Genomic DNA, 17,966 nt, shown 5'->3' with positions numbered 1-17,966 from the left:
ATTACTGGGGACAGAGCAGGTCAGGGGTTAAGGGTTGCTTTTGGGAGGTCAGAGGTTGGGTTGTCTGAGGGTGCCATCGAGCAAAGCTGGGCCAGTCAGAGCAGCCCCACACAGCCTCAGAGGCCAAGGAAAGAGCTGCTGCAGAGGAAGGGCCCCAACAGCTGCCTGTCCTCACCGCCACACCACAGCCACCTGCTGCCCTTGTACCTCCCCGCCCAGGCTTTGCTCTGGGTTAATGCCTCACCATCCAGCCCACTACCACACCATGACCCTAACTCATCCTAGACTCTTCCTTCTCACTCAAGGTAGGCATGTGCACCACACTTTTAGTGGGTGACTCCTTAAATTTTGTGCCTTAAGCATCTTACCTACCTCACCCTAGTCCACACCCTGCGTCTCATGCACCCCCTACATCTGGCCAGTCGTTAAATCCCATCAAGTCTGTCTTCTTGGGATGGCTCACACCACTCCCTCCTTCTCATCCTCAGGACACCTGCCGACTTCACTGTGATCCTCATGACTCACCCGGATCATTGCCGTGAGCTCCCCACTGCCTCAGTTTCCCCTTCCATCTATCTCCACACGATACCCAGGGGGATCCACCACAAACACAAGTCTGAGCATGCCTCTCCTCTGCTACAAACTATTCAACGGGCCTCCATTCCTTGCAGGATACAACCCAAAATCTGTAGCAGTTACAGGCCTCGTGGGCTGTCTCCTCTTACCGCTGACCCCCCCACGTGTGCTCTGCACTCCAGCTCCGCCAAAAGAATTCCAGCTCCCTGAATGTACTGTGCCTTTCACAACACTGGGCTTCTCTTTCCACCCCACGTCCACCTGGAAAGCTGCTACTTCTCCTGCAAGACACAGCTTGAGCATCTTGGGACGTTTTCTCTGGTTCCCTCAAATCTGCACATTTCCTCCTTTGGGCCTCCTCAATATCCAGGACACATTCGTCCTATTTTCCCATAATACACCATTATCTTTTTACATCCTGTCTTCCCTGTGGGCTCCTTCAGGGTAGGAATCATGTCTTACTCAGATCTCAATGTCCTAGGGCTTAGCACAGTGCTTGGCACGCAGTAAGTGCTCAATAAATGTCTGATGATCTGAAAGGAATCCCCAGGGTAGTCCCAGAGGGGGGATCCAAGTCCTTTTCCTGGGCTCTCTCATCCAGAGCAGAGCCAGCTCTTTATCCCAGCTGCTCCTCGTTTAATTGACCAACCCACACCCACTCTTGCAGGGCAAAAGGGCAGGGCAGCAGATCTGAGCACCTGGGAACCTGGCGGGAGGGATGGGATGGGTGTGAAGAGGGAGAAAGGAGAGAAGGCAGCTTATCTCTCTTGTACACGGAGGAAGCCTCTACTGCTGTGGGCCACGGACAACTGATCCCTCTAACTACCGGGTAATGGAATCTTGGGGGACATGGTGTCTGACTTGGTCCCCCATTCTGGGACACACTTGTCCACTCCAGCCCTGAGTCCTTGCACTTCCCTTGGCATTTTATGTGACTCTAGTGTGCTTCACTCTTTGCCACCTCATGAAAAGACACTAGGTCTCAAATTTGGTTGTGTATTAGAATCACTGGGGAGCTTTTAAAACTCCCAATGCCAGGCCACATCACATTATTATCTTGGTTCCTTCCCCTCATGACTAGCTGTGACAACTCCCAAGCCAGATGCTCTGGAGAAGATTGCAGTACGGAAGGCATGGGGCAACAGGTGATGCCCTGGCTTTTCCTGCCTGATTTAAAGACTGGGGACTAGGGTGGAGCAAGAAGCACTGGGCAAGGAACCAAGAGGAAGAAATCATTATTTTCCTTGCACCCATTATGTGCCAGGTGTTTCACTTACTCCTCCTAATAACCCTGTAACAGTAGGTCTCAAAATTTGACGTATATTAGAATCACCTGGAGAGCTTTTAAAAAGCCCAGTGCCAGGCTACACCCCACTGCCAGTTAAATTGGAATGGGGGGGAGGCAGGTGGTAAGGTCCCAGCATCTGTGGTTTTTAAAGGTTCCCAGGTGATTTCAATCAAATTTGAGAATCACTGCTTTTTGAGGTCCCCAGAATCAACATTACCTGGAAATTTGTTAGAAATGCAGGGTCTTGGGCCCCATGCAGACCTAGTGAATCAGAATCGCATTGTAACGAGATCCCCAGGTGACTTGTGTGACATGCTTTAAGGGGCATACTATTAGCACCATCATATTTCCAATGAAAGCTCAGAGAGGTTAAGTAATCCATCCAAGGTCACATCATGGCCATTAAATTTAAATGGAGAATCCAGACCCAGGTCGGCTTGGCTCCAAAGCCCACGCTCCTCCTACTGCAGACATTGTGTTTTGAGAGCTTTAGGAAGCAGAACCTGCTAAAAGAAAAGCAACATGTCTCCAGCAAGAGGAAATCACGTCTGACTCATCTCCAAGGTTATTACAGTGCATGGCATCTCTCTAGATGGAAAAATGTTCAAATTTTAAATGATAGACTGGTTTCTGTTAGAAACTGTGCAAGAAAGAGTGCACTGGTGAAATACCCAACTCCAGAGATGCCCCCAAATCCTTGCAGGTGGTAAAGTAAAAGAGAATTTCTAGGCCGTGTGAGCTGACAAAAAATGGCAGATGAGCTTCAATTACAGTTTTACATTTTGGGAAAAAATAATCCTAGCTCTATTCAGTAAATGATAGCTGTGAGCAATCAGTTACAAGCCAAAAAAAAGAGAAGGGGGGGGGAGTAATTTTCTATTGTTCCCAGAAGACATTGGCTTAATATGCTGCCACAGCTAAAAAAGCCAATAGCATCTGGCCAGGCACCATCATGAAGGCTTTTTGGAAACAAAACAAAAATCATTCCACCCTAATATAAAACCATGATGCAGCTGAATCTGGAGTACTGTGTATAGTTCCCTCACTGCATCTCCAGGGACACGAAGGAGAGAGAAGATCCAGAGAACGGCCGCTGAAAACATCCAATGGCTATTCTAAGAGACTTAAAAAAATGGGACTCGTGAGTCCGCAAAGACAAAGAAAGGTTAAGATGGTAGGCCTGGAAACTATACAATCAAAACAGGTGTGAAGAGGAAAGATGTAGACTTCTCCAATCAATTCTGGGTTACAGAGTAAGAGCTTATACCTTGAGTTTTTAGGACAAATAAAGGGAAGTTCTACTGTTTATAGAAGGTAATAAATTTATAGAATTTGTTATCGCAGGAGTACTGGATTAAATACTTAACAGTTTATTAAGGGACTCTGGGGACACATTTTTAACCTTTTATTGTCTTTCTCTCCTTTCAGAAAAAAAATTGCACTAACATCAAAATAACCACAGAAATAAAACAAAATAAGAAAAGACTTCAATTTTCCTCACCATAGCTAATCAGCTTCTTTTATTTTCCCTGTTCTTTCCAGATTTTTCCATACACACACATCATTTTTTCGCATCCCTGGACATGGTATAAATACAAGCTTATGTCCTCCTATTTCCACTTTATCAAATATCTCAAGCATTTCCCGTTACTTCCATAAGGTTTATGATTACAAGTTTAATGACTGCATAATATTTAGTGGATAATTTATAATAGATTTCATTAATCCCATTATAAGATATTTTGGTTGTTTATAATAAACACCCTTGTGCATATAATTTTTGGCTTTTTTAGATGACTTTCTTAGAATGAAATTTCAGGAGTGGACAAAGGGTTATAAACATTTTGTGTATCTTAGAACGTACTGTCAAGTTACATTTCTAACGGTTTATACCACTTTACTGCTAGCAATAAACGATGGGACCACTTTTATTATAATGTCATAGGCATGAAGTATTATTATTTTAAAAATTTGCTATAATAAGAGATATGAAATTGAGCCTCCCTATTTATTTTATATTCTCTGTACCTCTGAGGTGGTCTTGTGGAGGTCTGATCTCTCCTTTCACAACATACCCTTTTATGATGTTTTTTGGTGATTTTAAAGCAAGGAGATGGACCTCTGATTTAAAACAATCCTTTGTTCATTTAGCTTCCACCTTCTCCAGCTACCCACACCTAGTCCCACGCTCTCCTCATTCAAAATTCTGACTGACAGTGTTGAAAGAGGGTTCAAGAAACCCATTTGGACATTGGCAGGCAGAATTTGAGCTACCAATTAGGCCTGGAATCTGATGCATCAGTCAAGACTACCAGGGTCCCAAGTCCCATACCTTCTCCCACCCTACCCCCTTGACATAATTCCCTGGACTGGTTTCTGTGTTGGTTCTTGCTAATCTGCCTCCACGTTAGACCTCCTCCTTGGACCTAGAACTCTGCTTCAGGATCTCTCCTTCTGGCTAGGCCCCGGGTTCCACTAAGAGAATTTCTGCATGATGCCTGACTGCCCATTATCACCCCATTCTGTTTGTCCGCTCCCCCTATGCTTCTCTGCCTGCCCTGCCGGGACCCAGCACAGACGTGGTCTGAATGACAACTGAACTCGCCTTATTGATTACTCGCCAAGTCTCACCCACTTACCCAGCCCACACTATCAGCCAAGCCTGCCTGACAGAACCTGTCTTGTGCTGGAAGAGGGAGCTGGCCGTGGCAGGAAAGCTGGGGGTGGGCCTCAACCCAGGTGCAAGGTCTCAGCCCCCGCTTCTCCCCAGTCTCAATCCATGCTGTCTGCTTCACCCCCACACGCTGAAATACGTCAGGCACGACTTGAATTCTTTGCTTAGAAACAGGTTTTTTTTGCTTTTGCTTTTTATTTTCCTCATTTCTCTGAGGATACCAGTGGCCATCTCCTCCTTTTCCTGAGATCTCTGTCCTTAACTGTCACCTACAGAGGGCAGGGAGAGACAAGGATGCCTCCAATCCCTAGGCCCACTTCAGGCTGGGGGCACTAAGCAGAGGGGCTGGGATTATGGGGTTCTGAGTCCCCAGGAAAAGTTCCCTAGAGCTCTCAGCTGTCTGAGTTAATGCTGCCTTTGTGATCTCTCAGGGCAAAAGAGTACAGGTGGGTGGGGCCTGTGGACAGGACTGGGTTTGGTCCTACTGGTTCTAAATAAGTCCACTGTAACTAAAAGGCCACCAGAGGCTGTGGGGGCAGGAGAGACAGGGCTGAGAGCTCCAGGGCTGTGGTCTGACTCCTGAGAGAGGGATACAAATCACAGGGTAACTAAGGTGACCTCGGGGAATCACTGACCCCAACCCCCTTGGCTTATAGATGAGGAAACTGAGGCCCAGAGATGGAGTATTCTAAGCCCAGAGTCTCATAATTAAGGAATCTTTATGTGTATCTGCTCCTATACAGTCGACGCACTTTCCAAATAATTTCCCAATTTGATCATGGTCCTAAATCCAGGTATTAGAAGCAGGTCAGCTGCTGTGACAATTAACAGCCAAGATCACTACAGTGACCACGTCAGCTTGCAGCCACAGCTTGGGATATCAGAGGCTCACCTTTTCCTATGTCAGGACCAACTGGAGCGCAAAACCAGAAGGTGGAGCAAGGAGGCCCCAGCACTCATTGAGAGCTGATCTGGAAAGCCAGAACGGAGACAGCCGGGCCCAGACAGACACGCTTCTGAGAAGACACCATCAAGTATGCTTTTACAGAGAAGCCAAACAGGCTGTGCCCAGCTACTAATCTGTGACATTCTGGAGCCGACAGGAGTCTCAGATGCAACTTGCTATGTGCCTGTGGCTGGGCTAGGTCCTTTTTACATTAATCATCCCCTTTAATCATCAAAAGAACCTTATGAGATAATGAGTATGATCCTCATTTGACATAAAAGAAAACTAACTCTCAGACAGGTGAAGTGACTTGCTCATGGTTTTTTTGTTAGTGCTGTTGAGTGGATTCTGATTTCTAGTGACCATGTATACAGCAGAGCAGAACCCTGTCTGGTCTTTTTGTACCATCCTCTCACCTTCCGGCGCTATATTAGACAATGCTCTGCTGCTATTCATAGGGTTTTCATGGACAATTTTTTTCAGAAATGGGTGGACAGGTCCTCCTTCCTAGTCTGTTTTAGTCTGGAAGCTCTGCTAAAACCTGTCCACCATGGGTGGCCCTGCTGGTATTTGAAATACTTGTGGCATAGCTTTCAGCATCACAGCAACACGCAGCCGCCACAGTATGACAACGAACAGATGGGTGGTGTGGTTCCCTGACGGGGAAAAAAACCCAAACTGCAGCGGTGAGAGCACCGAATCTTAACCACTAGACCACCAAGGCTGGCTTGCTAAAGAGTATGAAGCTAGTAAACGGCAAAAGTGATGTTGGAACACAAGTCTCCTAATTCCAAGTCCAGTGTCCTTTTCCCTGTTCCACAGCCTTCTCCTGAATTCAGGCAGGAAGGCGCCTTGGAGAGAAACAGAATTTGGTATTTGTACCTTTGCCAACTCAGGAACCATCAGGAAAGTTCAAGGCACCATTTCTTTTTCTTCTAGCTGAAACAGGCAGGGCTCTGCTGAAGATGATTCTGCCTGTGTGAGGATCTTATGGGGGCCTCTGAGAGGAACGGGTCAGAGCTCTTAACTGCCTACTTGCGAGGAGGTTGTCAGTATCACTAGAGTCCCCAAGAGAGACTAAAACCCGGATAGCTCATGAGAAGGGCCACCTTACAAGTTCCATGGTGGGATGATATAAAAAGCACTGGGCATGTCAGTCAGAGAGTGTGAATCCTGGTACACACTCTGCCACCCAAAATCTAGGGCATCAGCCCTTGGACTTCAGTTTTCTCATCTATAAAATGGGGAGAATACCCACTAACCTTGCAGGTCTTGGGTAGGAATGGGGAATTGGATAATAGATGCGAAAGTACTTGGTAAATGATGAGGTACCATCAAATGTCAGTGGTTACTTGCTGTTTCAGTTCCTGATTGACATTTACCCACCATTCATCATAAAGAGCAAAACAAAACAACTAGTGCACCAGTCCTTGCCTCCATCTCCAAGGAAATACAGCCACTCCTACCGTCACAGACCTATTTCTCCTTTTGTGGCCCCCTGGTTGCAGATCTCGAGAAGCCAGCAGTAAGGGAAGAAGAAAAGAAAGACGCAATGGTGACGGGAAGAAGAGTGCTATTTTGAGTGATTCTCTGCCCTGGGGACATAAATCAGGAGACTGAGTCTGAGTTTCTGCCTTGAATCTCCTTGGATGGCCCAAAATACAACACAAATGCTTGGTCTTTCAAATGCTGGGAATTCTCTCATCAAGAAGAAAGAACAATTAAAGATCAGGAAACACCTTGGCTGGGGAGTGAGGTGAGCTGGACTCTACTCCCAGCCTTGTACTGGACGGAGTATGGATGCCCAGAAGTGCTTCAGTCCACCTTGGAGAAAAGCAGGAAGAAAGAAATCAGCCCATCCACTTCAGTGAGAAAATCAGGAGCACCTCAGAGATAGTCCTTACCTTCATCTTTCTCCTCTATTTCCCTCAATTATTTGAAGTGTTCTAGAGGGTTTCTCTCCAGCACCATGGATGCAAATCCAGTCAGACAATAGGATGCTACAAGGTCAGAACTGGAGGAGACCTAAGGATGCATAAATTGCAGACTCAGCATTTTACAGATGCGGTACAGGGCCCAGAGGGCTGAGGTGGGTCATCCTGGGTCATACAGCCTCCAGCTCCTGGGCAATGCTCAGTCATTCCTCTCCAGTCCTCCCTGCCCCCTATTCAGGCTGATCTCTAACCCTGGGCTCCTGACTCACTGCTTCCAAGGTGAATCGGCAAATGGTGCAGAAAGTAAGGAATCATCTATTGATCATTTCTTACAGTCCCTGGGGGGTGGGGGGAGAGTGACTTGTCCAAGGTCACAGGATTATCAATAACTGGGTAGCACTGAGTGTTATTATCAACCCTGGATTTCCCTCAATTTGTCAATACCTTTGGAATCTAATCTAAGCTAATTTTCTAACCAGGTGTTAACACATTTCTTTTATATTTTTTCTCCCTTAAAAAATTGAGATTAGTTTTTGTTTAATTAACAAAGTAATATATGCCTGCTGTAAAAAGAAAAAAAGTAGAGTAAAAAAAGCATAAAGTAAAAAATAAAAGCCCCCCTCCCTATGAAAATCCCTAGAAATAACCATTACCAGCGAGTTCTCATGCTTCCTTCCAGAAATTGAAATAATGTAAAGACAAAGTTAAGGATATCTACCGATTTATGTTCTCGGCCATGGTTACTCAAGAAGATTTGTTGATTATATGAATGAATGGCGCTAGGCTGAGGTCAGAGGCTGGGGTTTTGCATTGTACGGATGGACAGAGATGAGCTCAGGAGACAAGAGCTCCCACTGGGGCCTATTAGCGAGGGATCTGGCATGAATCCTTCCTTTCTGAGGTGGTATTATGCTGTGGAGGTGAGGACCATGGGCTTTGGAGTCAGACAGACATAGGCTCACATTCTGGCCCTAACACTTCCTAGCCTTGTGACCTTGGGTTGTTCATTCCTTAACGTGCCTCAGTATCTACATTTGTCACAAGGAGATTAAAACAGTACTACTTCATGGTGCCATTGTGAGGACTGAATAAAACAACGCACATAAAGAAAACAGCAGAGGGCTTGGCATTAAACATGCACTAAAGAAATGGTAGCTACCATTATGATTACTATCGTTGTTGTTATCATTATTCTGCTGGCCCACCTCAAAAAAGGAGAAAGGCTGCTGGTCTATTACCTAGTGCTACAGAAACAGTTCAACTCAGGGCCTGGTACGTCTCTGTCGAGTACATCTGGGAGGAAAGGGAAACAACTAGAAAGTAACTCTTAGTCTGACCAGGAGTTAATGCCCAGGAATTTCTCAGGATATTAAACATGATAGATACACCAAACCACAAGTGTAGGTGCCTTATTAGCTCTGAGCATAGGGGTCTGCCTTGCACAGCCCCCATGGCCGAAGGGCTGGATTTGTGGGAAAAGGGACCATTTTCTTATCTACTCAGGCCACCTGGTTCAGCAGCTCTCAGGCCCAGCCGGCTCCAGAAGGGCCCAGACTTGCCAGCCGCAGAAGGCTGGCAGGGCACAGGCGGGGAGAAGGGTGCCCTTCTCTAGCTGAATTCCAGGCGCTTCCTCTTAGTCCTCAGAGCACAATGAGAACATTATCACGGCCACTTCATCCAATCTTGCGCTATCTGGGGGCTGGAAATGGCTAAGGGCAATATGATAATATACTCCTCCAGCCAACACACATCCAGAGAAACCCAACACTGGACCAAAAGGCCTGCTGAGCCTCAACATAACTTGAGGCCCAGAACCTCTGATGGAAATGTCTTATATACTTCCTGCCCATCAAATCTTTATATTACAAAATGCCCCCAGCTCATGACAATTCTGTCAACAGATCACATCCACTAGGGATAGGAAAGAGTATAAGTCACGGCTCCTTTCAGTGCCAAGAGGCCATGGGCTCTGACCTAGATGCCAGACCCAGCTTGGAGAACTGGTCACTTGTTATTGTGACGCTTCTCTCAAGGATTGTGGAGGACTCAGCTGGGATGGGGGCGGGGGTGCACACAGTCTCCTGATCACCCAGCCCCACAAATCTCAAGGAGTCTGGCATGGGGCTGGTGTCTTTGGGAACATGCGGAAGAAACCAGACCAGCTTTGGGAAGTAGATGCTCCCTAGATTATTGGAAAGTCTCTGGTGACTTGGTACAGCCCTATTCGGAGACTAACATCAAGATCAGGACAGTGGAACGATACTGAGTGTTTAATTCTCTCCTCTATAGCACTTTTTCTCCCAACTGGGGTTTCTTCTCCCCAGAAACCCTAGTATCCACCCCTGAACCCACCCTCTCCCCTTCTTTTTCCTTGCCTCTATGACTCCCTTTCTCTTGCCCCTCTTCACTGTCCCCTTCTATTTCTTTGTTGTTTTTCCCCCATTTTCTTCTCTCTCTTTTCTTCTTTTCATTCTCTTTCTCTAACTGGCCATGATAGAGAGCTGAAAAATATCTTTTACTATTGGCTGAATTTATACATTAAAATTTAAACCCTTTGATCTTAATTTTCAAAAAGATGAACTGAACATTTTATATTTTGCTCTAAAAATACTATTTTTAGTAAAAGTCCTTAAAAGGACTTTTAAGAGGAGGGGACTTTAAAGATCATCTAGTTCAATGGCTTTTCTGGCACATGAATCCCTCTAGAGGAACTCTGACATTCAGTTTCTCCTCGAACATTTCCAGGGATCAGAGCCCATTACCTCTTGAAGCAGCCCAATTCTAACTGCTAAGAAGTTCTTCTTTATATTGAGCTTAACCTGCTCCCATAATTCCCACTGCCTGCTTACCAGGACTATCTAGCACACAAACACAGTGCAATCAGCAGAAAGGCAGTGAGGTACACATTAAGTTCAAAGGATAGGGGTAGACCAGCTGGCTGTGAGGTTCTTGTGTTGGAGTAGCTTGCTTGAGCAGGCTAGATTGAAGAGATATATTGCAGCCAGAGTCCGGTAGGCCTTTAAAGCCAGACTAAAACATGATGTGTCTGACGTATCAGGAAGGTGGCCAAGTGAAAACGTCCATTAGGCAGTTGGAGATGACAGTAACAGACAGTTATTATTTACTGAACAGTTACATGCCAGGAACTATGCAAAGTGCTTTAACGTTGCTTACCTCATTTAATCCTCTCAATAGCACTACAACATAGGTACTATTATGATTCCATTTTATAGATTTTATAGATGAGGTCTCAGAACTAGAAGTGACTAAACCCTGGCCTGCCTGACTCTGATGCCCGTGCTAATACAGCACTCTCCAAAATGAGGTCGGCAGAGAGACCAGGACAGGAGACCTCGATTTGGGAGCCATTTACATAGAAGGAGAGAGTGTCCAGAAAGAGGGCCATGGGTCTCCTTTGAGCCCTCTTCTAAAGCTGAGCCCCTAGTCTCCATTTCCAGTCTTGTGCTTGCTTCTAAATCCACCGATCCACCTCTAGCTGCCCACTGGATTTTGTCACTTTAAATTCAACATGTCTACACCAGCTCCTGTCTTGTTTTACCATGTTCCCAGCAACCAGTTCCCAACCTGATATTCCCAATTCTTTAAGCATAAAAGAGGATCAAATTTCATGTCAAACCATCAAGGGCTCACCTAGATTTGCCATATTCAAACCACGAGGCCTTGGGCAAGTTAATTAACTTCAATGGGCCTCAGTTGTCCCTTCTATAAAATGCGAACAGTTACAACACCTTTCTTGGAAGGTGCTCGTGGAGATTAAATGAGATAATTTGTGTATAATATATAGCACGGTGCTTGACACATAGCAAGTGTTAAGTAAATGGCACTGTTATCGCTATTACTATTTTTCCTTGGGCTTGAAACTCTCTCTCTTGCATACCCATTCATGGTCAATCCCAACGCTGAGAGGTGGGAGGAAGAAGAGGGACCCACAAAGCGGACAGTGAAAATTCAATGTAGTTTGTATTCTCTGCAGTGACCTCATCCGTCTGGCCTTGAGGCTGCTTCTGCAAGGTCTCTTTCCTACACCCACCACAGAGAGAGCTGGGCTCTAGCCAAGACCCCCCTGCTCTTCTCCCTCCAGACCTACTTCCTCGAGGATCAACAAGCAGGGCTGTTGTTTCTACCTCTTCCACTCCCTCTTCAGTTGGAGCCTGCATTTTGTGTCACCTGCAGCCTTGCCTCCCCCAAACACTCTTCTTTCTCCCTAAGCACCTAGAATCAAAGTTCTAGATATCATCTAGTCCAATCTCTCAAAAAATTAAGTTCAAAATCAAAGCAGTCATTTAAAAAATTTTCTTGCACAATTAAATTTGAGTAAAGTGGGCCTTCTCCCAACCCATCCACATGCATTCACCAGTCCTCACTGCAGGATGTGCATTGTGCACAAACATGTGAGTTTTCACCATGAAGAGACATAACCTCAGTGGTGGGTCTGTCTGAGACTTTACCTACTCCCCCACCCCCACCTCCTAGGCCTAATATGCTCTCAAGCCCCTGGAGACACTGCATAAGTATGGATCGCTAATGATTAGCGAGAAATAGGGCACTGATCACAATCACAAACCCTTACACATTTGCACACCCTAACACCCCTGAGGCCCATGGTAAACATGAAAGGAGAGATGAAAGGAGACTCCAAGGAGACAGACATGGTGTTTGTACACAGTGAGGGGAGAACAAAGGGGACGGGGAGCCTGGAGGTGGCAGGCAGGGAACACAGGCGAGACAGACTGTAAGATGAGTCAGAAAGAGTGAATGAGGGCACTGGGTCGCATCAGCTACCACTTAGCTGCCCCCAGAGGGTGGTGTGAGCTGGAAGGGGGGACTGGGCGGAGGCGACAAGGGGAGTTGATACCATATCTCAGAAAGTGGGAACCAGAGTGTGTTGCAGATGGGGAGCAAAAGCTCAGCTAATTTCCAGGAGGGACCCAAGCTCCTGCCTTCTGAGGTCTCCTAGATCTTTCTTGCCTGGCTCTGCTCCCAGGTCTGCAGAGTTATGGCAAAGCAGCAGGGGAAGGAAAGAGTTAAGCTAACAACAAAGATGTCAATCCTGGAGATCACTAGACCCCTGCTTGGCAAACAGAAGCCACCCTGTGGCTGCTAATGCTCCCCATTTATTTGGTGCTTTCAACTTATTTCAAATGCCCTCACACTAATGATCTCATTTAATCGTCAGCACAACCCTGTGCAATAGGCAGGCCTGGGATTATCTCTAACCTGCTCCACCTCTCTTTACCCTGTGGATCCCTCAAGGGTCCTCAAATTGTTTTCTCCATCCTGGAAACATCCACACTGAACCAGGCGGTGCCTTAGGGGCTATAGGGAGGTTGGGGTCCCCTGTCTAGGCTCCATTCTGGGCTTGCTCACTGCTGTTTGCCCTGGGCCAGGCCTGATGAGAAGTCACAGGATATGGAATCATTCCCTCCTGGAATTTCCCAGGCACCCCTCCCCTCCCCCTTTGCTTATATCTGGAAGCCTGGCACATAATTTTTCACCCAGTCCCCAGGGAGCTATGTCAGACTTCTCATCATTAGCCGAATGGAAACCTGAGGGCTAGAGAGGCAAAGGCCTTTGCCCTGAGTCACACCGGGAGAAAACATGGAGGGATCTGTGATGACTTGGAAAGAGCACAGGTCTAGGGGCATCAAAAGACCTGGGTTCCAGTCCTGGCTTCACCACTTATCAGCCGGGGTCACCAAGACAGTCGCTCAACCTCCCCAGCCTTGGTTTTCATAACTGTCACACCCATCTCTTGGGGTTTCTGGGAGGATGACATGAGATTAAGATGTCAAAGCGTTATATAAAAACGAATGATTCTGATTATCAAGTAGTACAGGTAACATCAGGACTCTGGTGTAATGGAAAGAGGCTGGCCCAAGTATAAAGAGTCCGGGCTCTCTTTCACTCACCTGTGTGGCCCTGGGCAAGCCTGGGCCTCATTTTTCCAAGGCCCCTGCCAGCTATAAGATGGGGGGTTATATGGGCTACGCCTCTGTGCAAGGATTCTGGTGCTGGCCACCCTGAACTCTTGACTGTCCTATGATCTGAGCCCCACATTGCTTTCGATCTAAGAATCTTACTGAGCCAGTCAGTTGCCAACAATGGGAGAGCCCATTGTTCCCAATGGGAAGGACCACTGGATCCTTCGCTCCATCCCCTCTACCCATTTCCTCAGGGCTGAAGTGTGCTTCTGCACTCTATTCTTAGCCTCTGTTGCTTCCCCACTTTAAGGTGCAGTGGGGAAGGGGAGTACGGGGCATTGGGGGTGGGAGGGACTCTTGGTAATGAAACTGATCACAGATTGCTCACGTACGATCTCTCAGTGGAAAGCACCAGACTGTCTGGATTCCCTTTCCCCTAGGGAGAGCTGAGTCTAACTGTCATGCTTTTAACATCCTGCTTCTCCCAAGATGGCCCCAAATGTGCCAGGCCCCTGATCCTTTTTGAGGAAGCACCACAGCATAACTCTTGCTGAGCTCACGGAGATGAATTAAATATTAAATATGGGAGGCCAGAGCCTCTGGTGCAGCAGCACATTCCCGTTAACACAGACAATGGCACACAGCTCATCTGTCCCTTTTCCTGCGGCTGCAGCTCTCTCTCCAGGCTGGGCTTCCCTGCTCCCAGCCCACACTCCTGAGAGGCAATAAGAAATGCCAACGTTTTGCTCTCCCCAGCAAGTGATCAGTTCATGGTTCCCTGCATCCTTCCTCCAACTCCCAGTGTTGACGGCTCCAGGGAACTGGAAATGCCTGGAACATTGAGTTGTGGCATCTGCAGCACTGAAATTAAGCAGGTCTGTGACTGACCAGGTGGGAGCCTCTGTAGCCAGCCCCTAGGGCCTGGAGGCTCCCATGGGGAAAGGAACAGCTCAGGAAGGATGCTGAGGTCCTGATGTATCTCAGGGCCATGGGGAATTGGATCATACCAAGATGAAGCCTGGGTGTGGGGGCCAGTTGGTTTGCTTCTCCGATTAATACAGGTCATAGAACTGTCAGGGTGAAAGAGCCTCAGAGATCACCAGGCCAACCCTCTATTTTACAAAAAGGGAAACTGAGGCTTGAGGAGAGGAGGAAGCAACTTACACAAGGTCACTCAATGAGCTGGAAAATAGCTAGGCCTAGACTCCAGGTCTCTAGTGTAGAGCCCAGTGCTCCTTCCACCCTACCCTCTGCGTGATCCCCTGAATCTCTTTCATAAAGATACCCTGCCATGGGCCCTGCACTGCATGGGCGCAGTGGACCATTTTCACAGGGAGAAGGATCCATTCATAGTCCTGCCTTGCCCTGCAAGAAGTTAAAGAGCACAAGGTCTGTGGTTCCAGCTCAGCTCTGCCACTTCGTAGGATGGAACCTTGGTCATGTCACTTCTCTAATTCCTCACCTGTAAAATGCAGAATTAAGAACTGGTACCCTGGATGGCAACTGTAAGGATCAAATGAGATCATGTACATGGAGTATTTTGGTAACTGTGAAGTGCTATCCAAATGTCAGATATCATTAAAATGGCGTGAGGTTTGAAGGTGCTGCAGAGGGAGGAGGTCCCAGGGGAGGAGACTGTACAAGAGTGAGAACCCACACCCATGAGAGGCTGAGGATCTGCCTGGCCATCCCATGGACCTGACTGATTCTAGGGGCCACTGGCAGAGACTGACAGGCAGCAGGTCAGACCAGCCCAAGCTCATTGGCTTGAGAGACCAGCTGCCTGCTTTGCTTTGTGTGTGTGTATGCGCGCGCGTGTGCGTCCATCCTCCTAGGTGCTCCTGGGAGGCTCTGCCTGGCAGCCCAAAATAGCAAGAATTTGCCTGGCTGCTGCAGGGAAGTATTTGGCAAGAGGGTGGTGTGTGATGCTGAGGGAGGACACCTTGCTTCAGGCCAGGTCACAGACCCTCAGAGAAAAGCCTGCCAGCTCAGATCCCTCTGGGGACCTCTGGAATGCCCCTGCTCCCTCTGGGGCCCTTACCTTGTACTTGGCTGCGAGCAGCTCTGTGGCCTGCTGCTCCCGCCGCAGGTCTTCCAGCATCTTCTCCTTCTCTTCTAGCAGCTTCTGCTTCTCCTCGCTCACCAGGCTGCGGTCATCCTGGATGGCCGCCTTCTCCTCCTCCAGCCGCTCCTTCTGCTCCTGCAGGTAATTCTCCATGTTCTTATCCAAGGCTGACTCCAGGATGGGCTGCGGCGGGCGGTGGTTGTTGTTGTTGTCATCCTCCTCTTCAGCCACCCAGGCCTCAATCACTGGCCCCTCAGGGTACCCGGCCGGAGCAGACACAGCCTTCTTCCTACGGCTGCTCTTCCTCCGGAGCCGTTTTCCCAGCATCCCCCTCTTCTCCAGCTGGGCCTTCAGGCGGGCGATCTCCTCCTGGAATTCCCGCAGCAGCGTGTCCTTGGGGTCCTCATTCACCCGGGGCTTGTTCTTGATGTTCTTGGCCCGGTTGGCGAAACGCAGAGTGGAAAGGCTCTCGTCATAGCTGTGAGAAGCTGGCCCCAGGGTGGCCACCATGATGGTCTTGGCGTTCCCTCCCAGAGAGTCCTGGAGCAGCCGGGTCAGCTTGGAGTCCCGGTAGGGGATGTGGGTGCTCCTGTTGCCCGCCAGAGCAGCGATCACATTGCCCAGGGCAGACAGTGAGAGGTTGATTTTGGAGGCTTCCTTAGGCCTCTCTCCACCACCACCACCACTGCTGCCTCCACCACTGCCACTACCCGTAGACTGTGTGGCTGTCCCTCCAGCTGTGTTGGGGCCTGCCTTATTCTGCCTCTCACTGCCAGCCAGGTCCACCAGGTTGAGCTTGCCCACACGGATGTGGTCCTGGCCGTCCAAGCCACGCTCACTGCACTCCACCGTGATGACGAAGATGGCATGGGAGCGGGAGCTGACCTCATTCATGTGTGTGCTGCCCACTGCCCGGGTCTGGTTCCCTAGGTTCATCACATGCTCAATCTCCTTGACATTCTTGGTGACGAAGGAGGAGAGGTCCTTGATGTAGACACCAGTCTCAGGGTTCTCCTTCAGCTCCAGCCTCTTGCCGGGCTCCTTGGAGAGCAGGTCTCGAATCTCCTCCTGGTAGATTTCCAGGTAGGAGGCCCGGACGAGATACTGCTGGTTCTGGGAGCGCGAGATGTGGGTGAAGATGTGCTCAAAGGCATTGGGGATGACCCCGCGCTGCTCGGGCTCCACCCAGGTTCCCTGCATTGTGTAGGTCTTGCCAGTGCCAGTCTGGCCATAGGCAAACACCGTGCCATTGAAACCCTGAAGCACGGAGTCTACCAGGGGCCGCACGGTTTCATCATATAAGTCTGCCTGCTTGGAGCTGGCATCATACACGGCATCAAAGGTGAAGGTCTTGGGCAGCTCCCCGGGGGCAGCGCGGGGGTTCTGCAGGGTCACCTGGCCCAGTTTCACGTCCATGGTCAGGATCTGCTCGTGACCCGCAGCCTCCTCCTTCCGGCTGAGGGGGCGGCACCGGGCCACCACCTTCAGGGCCTCGCTGGCCTTGGTTTTACTGGCCATCTTGCTGCTCTGTCCTTCCTGCTCCCTCGGCCCCCTGTCAGCCTGGGCGGTCCTGCTGTCCTCCCTAGGTCCGGATCAGCGGGGCCGGCCCAGCCCCCAGGCGCCGCTCTTCAATCCGCATGCAACCTCCTAGGGTGGGGATGCTGGGAGGTGGCCCCGCCGCTGCTGCAGTCCGGGCCTCCACCGCTCTCCGGTCCTCGCTGCACCGGCTGGGCAGGGAGAATTAGGCAGAATCCCCGGGCAGCCGAGGCAGCCGCAGCAGCAGCGCCTGCTGAAGGGCAGTGCCGGGAGCCCGCCCCATGCTGGGGCAGAGGGAGCCGGCCGTAAACAGCTACGGCAACAATGAGATAAAGGAAGAGGAAAATGGGATGGGGGTGGGCGGCAGAGCTGTCTTCTCCTCCTCCTCTTCCTCCTCCCCCTCTAAGGATCCATGGCCGGGGCTGCGGGTCCCGGGGCGGCCGGGGGTCCCGGCCCTCCCAAGGGCAGAGGCTCACCTGGAGTCCTCCTCCCCAGCTGGAGGATCATTCATTGCAGCACCGCGGCTGCTGCTGCCTCCGCCTCCGCCTTCCCCGCCGCCGCCACCGGAGAATGAGAGAGAAAAACAGAAGGGGATGGGGCGGAGCAGCCGCGGCGAGAGTGATGTTGCCGCCGCGCTGCGGCCGCAGCTAAGCCGCCCGGCTGGGGTGGGGCAAGAGGCGGGGCCGCGGGGCGGGAGGCGCGAGCCCGGCGCGGCCAGTGCGCGGCGGACGGGGGTGCATCGCCGGCCCGAACCCCCGCAGACCCCTCCAGAATGACAGGCTCGGGTGCCGACCCAGACCCTGCGCCCACTAGGCGGGTGTAGCGCAGCCACCGCCCGCCGTCACCCCACTGGGCCCGAGCATGCTGGGAGTTGTAGTCCTGCCTTTGTTAACCCAGTTCTGGCAGGTTGCTGATGCCTTCTCCAGTCCGGGAGGCCCCTCCCTCTCTGGCATGCAACCCCCGGAGTGACTGCTAAGGTTGCAGCCTCCCTGGGGCTGGGGCGGG

General features: G+C 49.8%; 1 protein-coding gene across 4 annotated transcripts in view; it reads right to left on the bottom strand.

Moving 5' to 3' along the window:
- KIF3C (kinesin family member 3C) overlaps window positions 1-17,718 on the bottom strand; it is a 35,405-nt gene extending 17,687 nt beyond the window's left edge. For 2 of the 4 annotated variants that reach the window (XM_058551632.1, XM_058551635.1), the window contains exon 1: window positions 15,402-17,717. In XM_058551632.1, the coding sequence (XP_058407615.1) occupies window positions 15,402-16,943 (1,542 nt within the window). In that variant the 5' untranslated portion in view covers window positions 16,944-17,717. Of the gene's footprint in view, window positions 1-15,401 lie in introns of all 4 variants that reach the window. The other 2 variants (XM_058551633.1, XM_058551634.1) reach the window with 2 other exon arrangements.
- Between the last annotated feature and the right edge of the window lie 248 nt (window positions 17,719-17,966).

Source organism: Diceros bicornis, chromosome 12 (assembly GCF_020826845.1).
Source record: "Diceros bicornis minor isolate mBicDic1 chromosome 12, mDicBic1.mat.cur, whole genome shotgun sequence".
Lineage (NCBI taxonomy): Eukaryota > Metazoa > Chordata > Mammalia > Perissodactyla > Rhinocerotidae > Diceros > Diceros bicornis.
This window is presented reverse-complemented; position numbering and strand designations above follow the sequence as displayed.